The sequence below is a fragment of the Watersipora subatra genome, chromosome 7 (assembly GCF_963576615.1).
Source record: "Watersipora subatra chromosome 7, tzWatSuba1.1, whole genome shotgun sequence".
Taxonomy (NCBI): domain Eukaryota; kingdom Metazoa; phylum Bryozoa; class Gymnolaemata; order Cheilostomatida; family Watersiporidae; genus Watersipora; species Watersipora subatra.
In genome coordinates, this window is record NC_088714.1 from 1,517,891 (window position 1) to 1,531,583 (window position 13,693).

Genomic DNA, 13,693 nt, shown 5'->3' on the forward strand with positions numbered 1-13,693 from the left:
TATCTGTTGAAAATGCGATTCCCATTAGAAATTGACTACAAATTTGTTAACAGATGGTTTGAATAGGTGTTGTCTTACCTTACCCATGACCTTGTTGCAGCGTGCTGGTCAGAGGACCCAAAGGAGAGGCCACAATTTTCAGAAATTGTACAAGCCCTTGAGGACATCCGCGACTCATCGTTCATGGGTACTCAACAGGAGGAGTTTGTCACTTTGCAAAATGATTGGCGTCTAGAGATTGAGGAGATGTTTATTGAACTGAAAGAGAAAGAGCAGGTGAATGATAACTACATCCTTGAGATCAATTTCCTTGGTTTCAATTGCAAACTGTTCTTGGTTGATAACAGTGGGGCTGTACTAGTTTAAGTCCTTTGCTGCAATTTTTCACATGTCATTAACAGAAATGGTTTAACAGTAATGGCGATATCAATTTTGGGATTTCCTGTTTGTATCTCTATTACTTTGTTGTGATTATTATTATTGTAACAGACAGTGGTCTTTGACATTAGATGGTCTTTTATTGTGCTCTAGTAAAAATGCAAGGAAAATGTATTGCAATTTGCTCTTCAGGAAATTCGGTCGCGGGAAGAGGAAATGTGCAAGCTAGCTGAGGAGCAAAAGAAACACGAAGACGCTCTCAAAAGGCGTGAGGCAGCAGTTAAAGCAAGAGAGCATGAGCTCTTGGCATGGGAGTTACATTATCTCTTACAGCAGGAAGGTGAATACACCTCATACTGTCTGCTGCTAGGGTATATCTAATGTTTTACTGTATAATATCTCCACTTCCTCCCTGCTCTTTAGTCATCTCTCTTAGCTAATAATATTGTAAACAATTTACTTTGACAAAAACAACGAAGCCACCAAAAATTGCTTTGAACTTGGTTAGGAACAGCACCGAGTAGAGTAGACAGGTATCTGGTAAGCTGAACAGCAGAACTTTTGGAGTTGTGACTGTTTTGATGAATTTGAAATGTTGAAAACGTTCTATGATTCTAATCGTGTGTTTTTCTTTTTATGAATTAAAACCAAACTTTCTAGCCAGTAAGGTTAGTAAAGTCATTCTTGAATTTTCACTTAAGCCTAGTGAAGTCATTCTTGAATTTTTTGTCAGAACTGCTTTTTCCAATTTTTTGATTCATTCTCACCTGGTTTTGCCAAATAAACAAATTCCCTTGACAACATTAAGTAATAGACAAAACTGTAAACACATGTCATGTAGCCTCCGCATGATCAAAATTGTCAATTTTAAAAGGAAAAGCAATTCCTCTGTTGTGATTATACCAGTTGTCAATATTAAAGCACGCAAGTCTGCGACAAGTAAATGAGATTAAAGGAGAGTTAGTAAGCAAGATGAGCAAATATTTTTATTAATTCGTCTTCAATTTTTAATTCGAATAGTCTGTCTAACATGCATGTGGAGAGGTAACTTGGTGAAACGCCATTGAAGATCTTCATTTGTTGCGCAGGAACAAAGCCTGAGCCTGCGAAGAGAAAAGGAAAATTAGACAAGAAGAAAATAAAACTGATAAAGACAAGCAATGCCATTAGCAATCCATCTGACTTTCGGCATCATATCACAGTAAAAAACATTTTCCTTTGTTCTTAAAAATAGAATAGGTAGACATAGTGGGTAGATGGATACATTATAAGAAAGGTAAAATTAGATATGTTATAATCAAGGTAGAGTTAGATATGTTATTATCAAGGTAGAGTTAGATATGTTATAATAAAGATAAAGTTAGATATGTTATAATCAAGGTAGAGTTAGATATGTTATAATAAAGGTAGAGTTAGATATGTTATAATAAAGGTAGAGTTAGATATGTTATAATCAAGGTAGAGTTAGACATGTTATAATCAAGGTAGAGTTAGATATGTTATAATAAATGTAAAGTTAGATATGTTATAATAAAGGTAGAGTTAGATATGTTATAATAAAGGTAGAGTTAGATATGTTATAATAAATGTAGAGTTAGATATGTTATAATAAAGGTAGAGTTAGATATGTTATAATAAAGGTAGAGTTAGATATGTTATTATCAAGGTAGAGTTAGATATGTTATAATCAAGGTAGAGTTAGATATGTTATAATCAAGGTAGAGTTAGATATGTTATAATAAAGGTAGAGTTAGATATGTTATAATCAAGGTAGAGTTAGATATGTTATAATCAAGGTAGAATTAGATATGTTATAATAAAGGTAGAGTTAGATATGTTATAATAAAGGTAAAGTTAGATATGTTATAATAAAGGTAAAGTTAGATATGTTATAATAAAGGTAGAGTTAGATATGTTATAATAAAGGTAGAGTTAGATATGTTATAATCAAGGTAGAGTTAGATACGTTATAATAAAGGTAGAGTTAGATATGTTATAATCAAGGTAGAGTTAGATATGTTATAATCAAGGTAGAGTTAGATATGTTATAATAAATGTAGAGTTAGATATGTTATAATCAAGGTAGAGTTAGATATGTTATAATAAAGGTAAAGTTAGATATGTTATAATAAAGGTAGAGTTAGATATGTTATAATAAAGGTAGAGTTAGATATGTTATAATAAAGGTAGAGTTAGATATGTTATAATAAAGGTAGAGTTAGATATGTTATAATAAAGGTAGAGTTAGATGTGTTATAATAAAGGTAGAGTTAGATATGTTATAATCAAGGTAGAGTTAGATATGTTATAATAAAGGTAGAGTTAGATATGTTATAATCAAGGTAGAGTTAGATATGTTATAATCAAGGTAGAATTAGATATGTTATAATAAAGGTAGAGTTAGATATGTTATAATAAAGGTAAAGTTAGATATGTTATAATAAAGGTAAAGTTAGATATGTTATAATCAAGGTAGAGTTAGATATGTTATAATAAAGGTAAAGTTAGATATGTTATAATAAAGGTAGAGTTAGATATGTTATAATAAAGGTAGAGTTAGATATGTTATAATAAAGGTAGAGTTAGATATGTTATAATAAAGGTAGAGTTAGATATGTTATAATAAAGGTAGAGTTAGATATGTTATAATAAAGGTATCATACATGGTATTTTTAGTTGATTGCCATCAGATATTGTTTAGTTTCTGCTAACTTTAGCAAAAACATTTGAAATTCCGTGCAATGAATACTTGCAGGTTACACAGGAGCAGCTGCCAGGTTCATATGTTAGCAGCAGTTCAGACAAATCTAAACAGAAAGTTCCTTCCAGTCCGGAGACTCCACCCGCCTCACCACACATGAGTGGCACCCGCAGGCTACGCGCTATTGCATGTGAGTACAAGTAGTAGCATGGTTGGAGTCTGGGTCATACAACGAGAAAAGGTATTGAGATAATCATACTGTAGATAACTCCTTCCTCAATTCGTATGAATGGCATTTGTATGAGAACTTTACCTACTCCTCGTATCACTATTTTTAAATTATAAAAGCCAATTTTTGATTAGTTAAGAAAAAAAATTTCCGGCCATTCAGAAAAATCTACAAATATGCCTCATTGATATTTCTGGCAAAAGTTATAACTAAAATACTAGACCCATATCGACGTCTGACTAAACCGGAAATCAACGCGACTTTAAATTTTATCGTTTGCGATCAATTTTTTCACCTCAAATTAAGTATGCAGATTCAGAAGTGGTAAGACAATGAAAGACTGCATAAATCAAATTAAAACATTATTTTTATTATAAAGTTTTCATCAATTTTTAATTTTGCCCATTTAAATCGTTATGCTCAAATAAAAATGCACTTTTTAGGCAGTCAGCCGTAGTCAGCCTAAAGTTATCATTCACTTTCGATAGGGTCATATTGATTCTTAGAGCTGTCTATGATGTCTAAAAAGTTAAGAACACAGTTATTGAACATATTTTTATTATTTGAAACATGTTTATGACAGTTTATTTAAGTTATGTTAGCATGTAGATTAGCTATGTTTTGGTTTGAAGGATGATACTCGCGAGGAAAAAGTTCGAAATTAAAGTTTCATGTTCATGACTAACTGTATATGTATAAATAATATTCATAACTGTGTATTGTCCATGTATGTAATAAATAAGTAATTTTAGTCAAACTTTGTCTATTTTGCAATTTTTTGGTGCAAGTCTAACTTTGTTTCAGTAAATAACAATTTTTTCAAAATCGGAAATTTTCTGAAACTACCTTCTTTGAGACACAGATCTACATGAAAGGGATATGAGTTGTCTATATGTAATATCTTTTGAAAGAGGAGACTTGGCTGTTTCTTGTGCAACTTTAATGAGTAAATTATTTCATCTGTTTCTTGTAGTAGTAATTTTAATTATGGCAAATTTCTGAAAAATTAGCTTTATTTGGGGCTAATCACCTGAAAATTAGTCGTGTGCGAATGAGTTACACCTAATAATCTGGAGATTAATTCATCTTTTGTTAGTAATTTTTTGTTGGCACTTTTGTCTTTTATTCTAACTTAACTAGCTAGAATATAAGTGGTTGACTCAGTCAACATTTGTAGTCATTCTGGGTGTTTTGTATTTTTATAATTAACAAGCATTTAATCGTGTCATACAATATTAATACTTGGTGAAATATTGGCTGCTTCTTTGTCTCAGGTAACACACCCTCAGCTCTCTTCGCTTCTTGTCATTAGTGCTCTACAGCAGTGTTATAGGGTAGTGTTCTACAGTAATGTTATACGGTAGTGTCTATTAATAGTTGTCGCATACCGTAGTGTTCTACAGTAGTATTATAGGGTAGTATTCTACAGTAGTATTATATGGTAATATTCTACAGTAGTGTTATATGGTAATATTCTACAGTAGTATTATATGGTAATTTTCTACAGTAGTGTTATATGGTAATATTCTACAGTAGTGTAATAGGGTAGTATTCTACATTAGTATTATATCGGTTTGGGAATATTCTACATTAGTATTATAGGGTAGTATTCTACAGTAGTGTTATATGGTAATATGGTACCGTCCAATAGAGGTGCAGATTATAGTACAGTGCAGGTTACAGTTTGGAAATTACAGTATTCTGATTATAGAGTACCTAAAGTGGTCTCTCAAACAAGCGCTTAGCAAATCTTTTTGTAATAAAATGGTTTCGTATTCAAGTTAGTAATTGCCTCTTATTACTTTTATCACTCAATCTTATATTCGAAAAGATTAGATGGCACTGGGACTGTTCCATTACAAAATAACTTATGCATGATGTATTTATGACCGTTGCAGTTGGAACAGGTGATCCACAGAGCCCGGAATGCACTGGTAAGATGGGTACGTGGGGCCCTAGCAGTGCCAAGCAAAAGTCTCGTAGTCCTGCATATATGCTGACTGCATCCAATGGATGGTCCAAAAGTACGACTAGTATCGATAGAGACTCGGTGAAGACCAGCTCATCCACCAGTACTTTGGTACCCGATGGAGGTAATTTCCCAAAGAAATAAACATTAAAACGGCTATTAATAAAATGAATATCAGGTTACGTATTGCTTCTTTGGCGGCTCTTGGAAACTTAACATTTTGTGCTCTTTGTCAGCCCAATCTTTCTTCAGTAAACAATTTTCGAATTATTGGCCAGTCATATGTCAAGGACTCTCTCCATGCCCAGCTACTAGCTAGTCGGCTGTATAACTAACTTCTATACTGGTTTTCGCTCTTAAATTTACACTCTGACAGGCCATCCAAACTAGAAAGCTTATGTTAAGCTATTGCTCCAGCGTAGCTCTGCGTAGGCTTTGCTAACATTCTCGGAATATGTTATCAGTGTTGTACTAACATTTTTATTTTCAAATTTGGCTCTCTTTGTTGTGCTAATTCTCAGTCGCTAGAGCTAGCAATTTTAGTTTGAATCCTATTTAGAAGTAGAGGATGTCAACTTTGAGTTGTCGGATCAGCATTTTACATCAGACACGCTAGTGGATGTCACCAGTAACGCTTACAGTGTTGATACAGAAAGTCTCACCTCTCCTCAGGATGGTTCGTCTATTCTATCACCAGATGACAAGCTCCTTCCTCTGCCACTTGCTCCGGAAGGTACTGGCTACTCACTGACACAGCAATGACCTTGCATTAACGTGTCATACCAGCTTCTTCTATAGGTTATTTTTTGCTGGCGATGTTGTGGCTAGCGCATGGGTTGTGTTCTTAAGTCTGCAGGATATCCTACTTTACATCAATATTGCCTAAGTTCCATTTCTCAAAACTATTTCGGTATTTACTCGGTCTTCCTTTTCTATATTTTTATGTATTCATTCGAATGACTCATGCACTGTAAGGGCATCATGAAAGGCCTAGTTTACAGGCAACACCCCAATTTCATTAGGTTTATATGCTGGTTGATATAGGTGCAGCTCTTTTCTTAGTGTCAGGAACATATCATAGTAAATCTTTGAACTTTAACCTCTCAGTTCATTAGCCAGAAACATTAGACACTTATAGATACTCTATTAGCTGGCTAGATAAATAGATGACAACTATTAAAGTCATTAAGAGTTGTTTGTGTTGAAAGTGTCGAGAAATCATTACTTTGTTTTTTTCTGCGCATCGTTAAAATATTTCCCTCTATACCATGCACAGCTTTATTTGGTCATGCAATCATTCTTTGTTCGACGCGCATTTTATATCAGCAGCCATTTTAGCATAAAAAATAAATAGCAAAACACTAAGCAAAAGTGAGTCATGATTTATACTCAAGCAATGAAATGTATAAAAATAGTCGAATTTGTGCTGCCAAACTCGCAGGTCCTGCCTATAATGCACAAGTATTCAGAGGCGCTCACTCACTATGTTTGCACATGATTCTAGTATTATTTCTGTTTCTACACAAGTTAATATAAGGAAAACAATTGCAACTTGATCCTGTCCCAATGGTTTGCTATCATATTGGTCAGAAAAGTGAGCGCTTGAAGCTAGGGTAAATCCTATGCCCGTAGTGAGTTCTTAGACAGAATCCCATGGCCGTAGTGAGTTCTTAGACAGAATCCTATGGCCGTAGTGAGTTCTTAGACAGAATCCTATGGCCGTAGTGAGTTCTTAGACAGAATCCTATGGCCGTAGTGAGTTCTTAGACAGAATCCTATGGCCGTAGTGAGTTCTTAGACAGAATCCTATGGCCGTAGTGAGTTCTTAGACAGAATCCTATGGCCGTAGTGAGTTCTTAGACAGAATCCTATGGCCGTAGTGAGTTCTTAGACAGAATCCTATGGCCGTAGTGAGTTCTTAGACAGAATCCTATGGCCGTAGTGAGTTCTTAGATAGAATCCTATGGCCGTAGTGAGTTCTTAGACAGAATCCTCAATGTTAGCCATGATTGTAGACACTTGTAGGGGTCACAGTCTTATGCTATTAGTGGTTATACCGGATCCATCTGTCATTTAGTCTACTTGTTTTAACTTTGTCAAAATAGCCTCAGTCGAATGACAAACATTCACCAGTATTTTAGGAGTTATAGTACAAAAAGATTCATTATTCGTTCACTGCAAAAATTAACTCAATCTAGCATGAGCTACTCAAGCACTATAAACTTGGCTAGCGGTTATGTTTATGTTACACAGATGGAGACCATGTTTAGTGTGGAAATGCATGAAACACCTCATTGTTGTCACAGTTATTTATTTTCAGGCGTGAAGTGGATACATATTTATATGTTATTGGCGGTCTTCATATTTGTCACAGGTAATGCAGAGTCAGAAGGCTTAATTAGATATGTACCTACCTACTGTAACAAACTTGATCATAAGACGGAGCAGAAGTCTGATCAGAAGCCGAGTGGTGGCAGCCTTCGCAGGGCCATGATGAAACAAAAAACAACAAATGCTATATCTAAGATGTCTATGATGCTAGCTGCAGTGAGTATGCAACCATATAAGATGTCTATGATGCTAGCTGCAGTGAGTATGCAACCATATAAGATGTCTATGATGCTAGCTGCAGTGAGTATGCATCCATATAAGATGTCTATGATGCTAGCTGCAGTGAGTATGCAACCATATAAGATGTCTATGATGCTAGCTGCAGTGAGTATGCATCCATATAAGATGTCTATGGCACGATTTGCAATATTCACAAACTCAGCAATGAAGTATTATAGCTGGTCTGTGGCTGACCGTCACATGGTTAACATTTTAATAAGCTAATCTCCTCGATATTGGTAACCGAACTACAACGAATATTTCTAAGGCTTTGTTCTCTACGTACATATGAATAGATGGTTGTCTACCTTTCCTCCATGTCGGTGTAGGCACAAAATTCTGTCAAAGTCAAGTACTGTTGCACTCTCGCAGCCTTGTAGAGTATAGTCATCGACCATTGTACGTTTTTTTTGTATTAGTGTAGCCTCAAACTCTTAAGTTGTGGGGTTAATTAGCTGATTACCTTGTGGGAATTCCTCTGAGTGCTCCACAATCTCTTTCTTGGGTGCCAGTGATGGCGCTTATGGAAGTAATGGGAGGAATTTCAATGGGAATCCAAGCATCTTCTATTCTCTTGGTCAATGTTCAGTATCACCTACAGTATTGTATTCCTGTAGGTGGCAGCAGGCTTTGATGTGAGGATAGCTAACAAGTCAGCTATACACCCGAACCTCAGCAGCTCTTCTGATGAGCACAATAAGAAACAGCCTCAGAGACGCGATGCATATTATGCAGCTGTTAGGGATGGCATCATACCCGCACAGAACCTACCAGAAACTGACCATTATGACTTTACGAGTGCCAGCGGCAGACCTCATAACACATTTAATGGTGTGCATACAAAGCAGCGGCCACCGCTAAATACTGATTTGCTTAACCTGCAGATGAATGGAGGCGTTGACTCGGACCATAGCGCTCATAATGTACACCCTAGGAGGGCTGTCAGTGTAGAACCCACTCAGACTTCCTATCACATTTCAACTATTACTAAAGACAAGCGTAAAAGAAATATTAGTGGTGAAAGAGACAAGCGAGGAGTGAGTGTGGATAGGAATGCAGCCAGTGCTGACAGACGTCGAGAAAAAAGTACAGACAGAACGAGGAGTGAAATTAATCTACATAGGAGACGGGAAATAAGTGTCGAGAGAAACTTCAATAGGGACTGCAGTATAGACCGTGTAAAAGCAAGCACAGAAAGTGTGCGATTGCCTACTCGCAAGGTTTCTGCTGATGACGATGACTCGGAAGATTCCGACAACGAAGCTGGCACTTACGTAAGACTGACTGAGCCACTGAATTCTAGCGTAGGTCGACAGGCGTCTCGTCAAACTTCTTCTGAAAGCAACAGCAGCGTTTTTGAGCGCAATACAACTCCTCGCAACTCTAACACATCCAGAGGGCGTCCGAGTTATTCTATAACCACAAGTCCTGGTTTCAGTAGGGTTAATTACGGTGAATCTAGTCCCCATTACAGCCCCAGTTCTATGCATCATGGCTCACAGCAATTATATGCGCAGTATCATCTCACCTCCCCTCTTCCGAATAGGCACAATTCCCCAAGCTCTGCGAACCTAAGCAGTAGTGGCAGTGAAGCTAATGATTATGTAAATGTGCACTGGACAGATAATGAGCCACCAGATGAACCACCTCCTCGTCCTCCGAGGCCCACGAGATTAGATATAAAGCATCAGCCAAATTGTGCTGCACCGGGGCCGCCAAAGATGCAACCTCGTTTGTCGCGAAGCCAGGCAGGTACTCCGCAATCTAGTGAGGATTTGATGAGGACAAGGTTTTCTCCGGGTGGTAGTCCTCCTCCTAATGCACGCCACCATATAACTTTGCTTTCAAAAGAGGTAGATGAAAAAGCATCACCCATCGCAGACAGGAAACCTAGCTTACCGCCGAAACCGTGTCCCGGGCCTTTGCATGTTCCTTCTACTCCTAGTGCAGATTTTATTTGATAAAAATAATACGGAGACCTTGGATCGCTTTTTATGATTTTATATATCTTTGGTTGCTAGGTTATGTTAATGCTCTGACCATATCAGAGGTCACCATAGCTATGTATAGAATTTACAGTATAAACAGATAAATTTATAGTTCATGAGTTGTCAGCTCTATAATACAAATGGGTGCAAGTTTGTGCTTATACTTTCATCGTTGGTACGCTTGTGCAATCTGACATTACTGTTACCCTTCCAATAACCTTTTGTTGAAGGGGTCAGAGCACAGTAAAATTATATAACTGGTTGCTAATATTATATTGACTATATATTTGTATGAAGCTCAAATGTCTCAATTTACTCAAATGCAGTTTGAGTGCTGACTCATTCCTTGTCCTTGTTTGTTACAAGTTTTTATAGGTGTTGAAGCTTGTGATAAAATATGCTTGGAGTTGCGTACTCCCTACATCTTTTGATACTACTCTACTCCTTAGATCTCTTATTCACTTTTTGGAGCGGACATCTCTATGTCAAGCATGTAGGTAAATTCGTGCAAGATGTATGCTTCAGTCTATGTGCCACAAATTTAATCATAAGGCGGGTTATAGATCAAACACATTGAGCCTCCCGTACAAAAGATTTGCCTTCTGCTCAGCATGCTTGTAATCATGATTTGTTTAGCAAACACAAAATAAAAGAATCAGATTTGAATTGTAATTCAGTCAAATATCAAAAGATTATGTATGGTAATCTCAATGCACCACGAGCCATTGTTCAACTTGTCAGTCTGATATGCGCTCAACAAATTACTAATTAGAGATGTACTTATAGCGCTGACAAATTGCTCAAATATGATAGTGTATGGCTGAATGTATTGGTGAGTTAGCTGGGTTGCCTCACAGACCTCCCAATCTCTCAGGCCTGTCATTATAGTGTTTATAATCAACCTCTGACATCACTTGGTGCTTTACATTCAGACTGTTGGATAGAAGTTACTCCAATATCAAAACTGGTTAATTATTTGTATTTCTAATTCAAATCAAGGTGTCCTAGAGCTTAGGCATCTTGTGATAACAAATGATTGGTATTTTTCCTAACTCTTGTTTTTAATGTAGCATAAGCTTGATAATGTTACAATATAAACTCTCTAAGGGGAAATGAATTAGAGGCTAAACACTTCCAATGTAGATGGCAGTAGTCATCTGTTTTCTTATTAAAGTGGGCTTAATTCCTGAATTGTCACTCTTATCAGTGACAAATATATTTAGTGTAGTATTTTTCCCCGAATGATTCACTACTATCCGCCGCACACAGACTGCTGACATAGCCAACATAATAGCTAATCTATTGGTTGTGAGGTACAGCATGAGACAGTACCGGATTGGGCTTAGCTGATTGACTTAACTGATTGACTTAACTGATTGACTTGACTGATTGCCTGCGGTAATCCAGTTGCAAAGCTTAGCAAATTATCGAAACTTCAACCTATTTCCTAATTTTAACAATACTCTAAACTTTTATTTCCACACCAGTACAGATAGACCTGCCAACCCAAGAGTGGGGCAATGAGTGAGATTTGGTTTTGGGGCAATTGATGTATCAATGATAGTACATATAAAATTGTGGAAATTGGGGCAAAAATCTCACGCATTTCTCACGCATTTTCATTTTTACTTTGGGGTGATTGCGTGAGTCTCATGCCCAATGCGTGAGAGTTGGCAGGTATGAGTACAGACTAGTAATACTAAAAATTGTTACCAGTATATGATTTTGTGAATTATTATATCACATTGAAAGTTACTAAGCATCACATTGTCAGTTGCTGTATCAGGTTGTGAGTTGCTGTATCACATTGTGAATTGCTGCATTACCTTGTGGGCTATCGCATCAATTCATAAGTTACTGTATCACTGTGACAGATACTATGGCACCAAGCCAGTTTATTAGTTGTTGTTTAATCTGATATAACATAAAACATAAATGGTTATATAATGCAGTCTACACAATTATCAGCATAGGATGAATAGGTAGATAGCTGTTAGTAAAATCCATGGGAGGTGCTGACTAGACAACTGTCAGCCCTGCTTTTTCGTCTCAGGAGAAGAGGGCCAGGCATGAGCTTGAAGGTCACTGATTGCCAGCCAATACATTCGACATGAGGTTTACTGTGCCTTAACTGATGTTGGGGTTCTGGCTCATAAAAGCAAATTCAAGTCTCTTCCACAAGGGACAATCTTTTTAAGAAAATCATCACCTTCCCTTTCATATCGAAAAAGGCTGTCTTAACACCGTTGTATAGAAATATGAACCAATTCAGATGCCAACGGAATTCAATCCTTAGACTACCAGAGATATACTCAATATTCAACGAACAAACTATCATCATATATTTATCTAGAAGTGGTTTAAAAACTTCCTGTGGAAACAATAAACCATGAATAAAGAGGCCTCAATTGATCGGCCAGAGGATACTGGAGATAATCATATGTATAAGCCACTGCCGGATGACGACAACGACAAGAACTTATAATCTTTCCCTCCCTCCCCCCCCCCCCCCCGTAATCCAGTACAGGTTCCTTGATATATACAAGTGCTGACCTCCTCGAAGAAGGCGAATCGCTCCATGATGACATCATCTCCTACTCGCCCAGCACCAAACAGATGATGTACCCAAAGACAGCATTTATTCATATATCAACCTCCCTATTACATCTAGACACAAGTCTGAAACATGCTCTGAATAGGTCTGAATACATGCTCACAGGCTAATAGAAACATCTGTAAAATAGAACAGTTGCAAGTTTTCATCCTCTTGCATACACCTCTTTGTAGACATACGAGACCAGTTTAGGAGCATTAGGCTACAGCTGTTTTAAAGTGTTTTGGGAGTTTAGCTTATATTATTGTTAGTATTCTTACTTATTGTAGAACTTTATTACTTGTGTAATGACGTGCTGGTTTTCAGAATAGAATACATCTTTAATACTGAACACTATCCTAATATTGCAATAATTAAGATTGCGTTGAGATCTAGACTAAACCTTACATATTAAGCTATTTAATTAATCACACATTTATAACATAGTCAAAAGGTGCAAGAATAATCAACTATTTGTATTGCGTAGGAGTCATTGTGTAAGGGAATTCCTTGCATTAATCACACCATGACTCAACTCACTTCTGTCCGCGCTTTTGGGTCAGCTGTTCAGCAACCTAGTGACGGCAGACTTTAAAGTAAGTCAGGTCCTTATAAGTAATTTTGTGGGCTGTACCAACTGAGTACTGACACACAAAATTTTTTTGCAAAATCTTTGCAAACACGCACACACAAGTCAATCACACAGATATTTTGTTCATGGTAAATCATACTTATAGTTTATAATGCTTTTCATCCATATGAATTTTTCAGAATTTTACAGCAAATAATGTGCTGTCCTTACGGGTTTAAAGAACTGAGTCCAACTGATTCAGGTTCATATTGTTTATTTGGAACCCACACCGTGAAAACTAAAATAAAAGCGTAACATAATGACATAAAATATTTTGGCATGTGTTTATAGAAGCAATATAAAATCAGTAAAATATATAAGTTCTATAATATGCAAATGCTACAACAATTATATGAATGATTGCTAATAATATAAATTGCATACCTCTTTGGCCTTCTACTCAGGTAAGGCAGTAAAAAGACTTGATCACTCCTATGTCAAACTATGACTGTTGATAAAGCGTAAATATTAAAAAACTACATGCTGCCGACTAGCAGAGTAGCTTGGTATAACAATGGTTTAGTACAAATCAGCAGAGTTTATATATTGTTGGCTATAACATAAACAAAAATACAATTTATTGCAAAATGGCAA

The 13,693-nt window shown here is 36.4% G+C and overlaps 1 protein-coding gene across 2 annotated transcripts in view; it reads left to right on the forward strand.

Moving 5' to 3' along the window:
* The window catches only part of LOC137401221 (mitogen-activated protein kinase kinase kinase 21-like), a 35,514-nt gene extending 25,297 nt beyond the window's left edge, over positions 1-10,217 (forward strand). For both annotated transcript variants that reach the window (XM_068087621.1, XM_068087622.1), the window contains 8 exons: positions 101-276; positions 571-718; positions 1,467-1,579; positions 3,134-3,269; positions 5,207-5,401; positions 5,837-6,010; positions 7,652-7,824; positions 8,505-10,217. In XM_068087621.1, the coding sequence (XP_067943722.1) occupies positions 101-276; positions 571-718; positions 1,467-1,579; positions 3,134-3,269; positions 5,207-5,401; positions 5,837-6,010; positions 7,652-7,824; positions 8,505-9,848 (2,459 nt within the window). In that variant the 3' untranslated portion in view covers positions 9,849-10,217. The remainder of the gene's footprint in view (positions 1-100; positions 277-570; positions 719-1,466; positions 1,580-3,133; positions 3,270-5,206; positions 5,402-5,836; positions 6,011-7,651; positions 7,825-8,504) is intronic.
* The last annotated feature ends 3,476 nt before the right edge of the window (positions 10,218-13,693 follow it).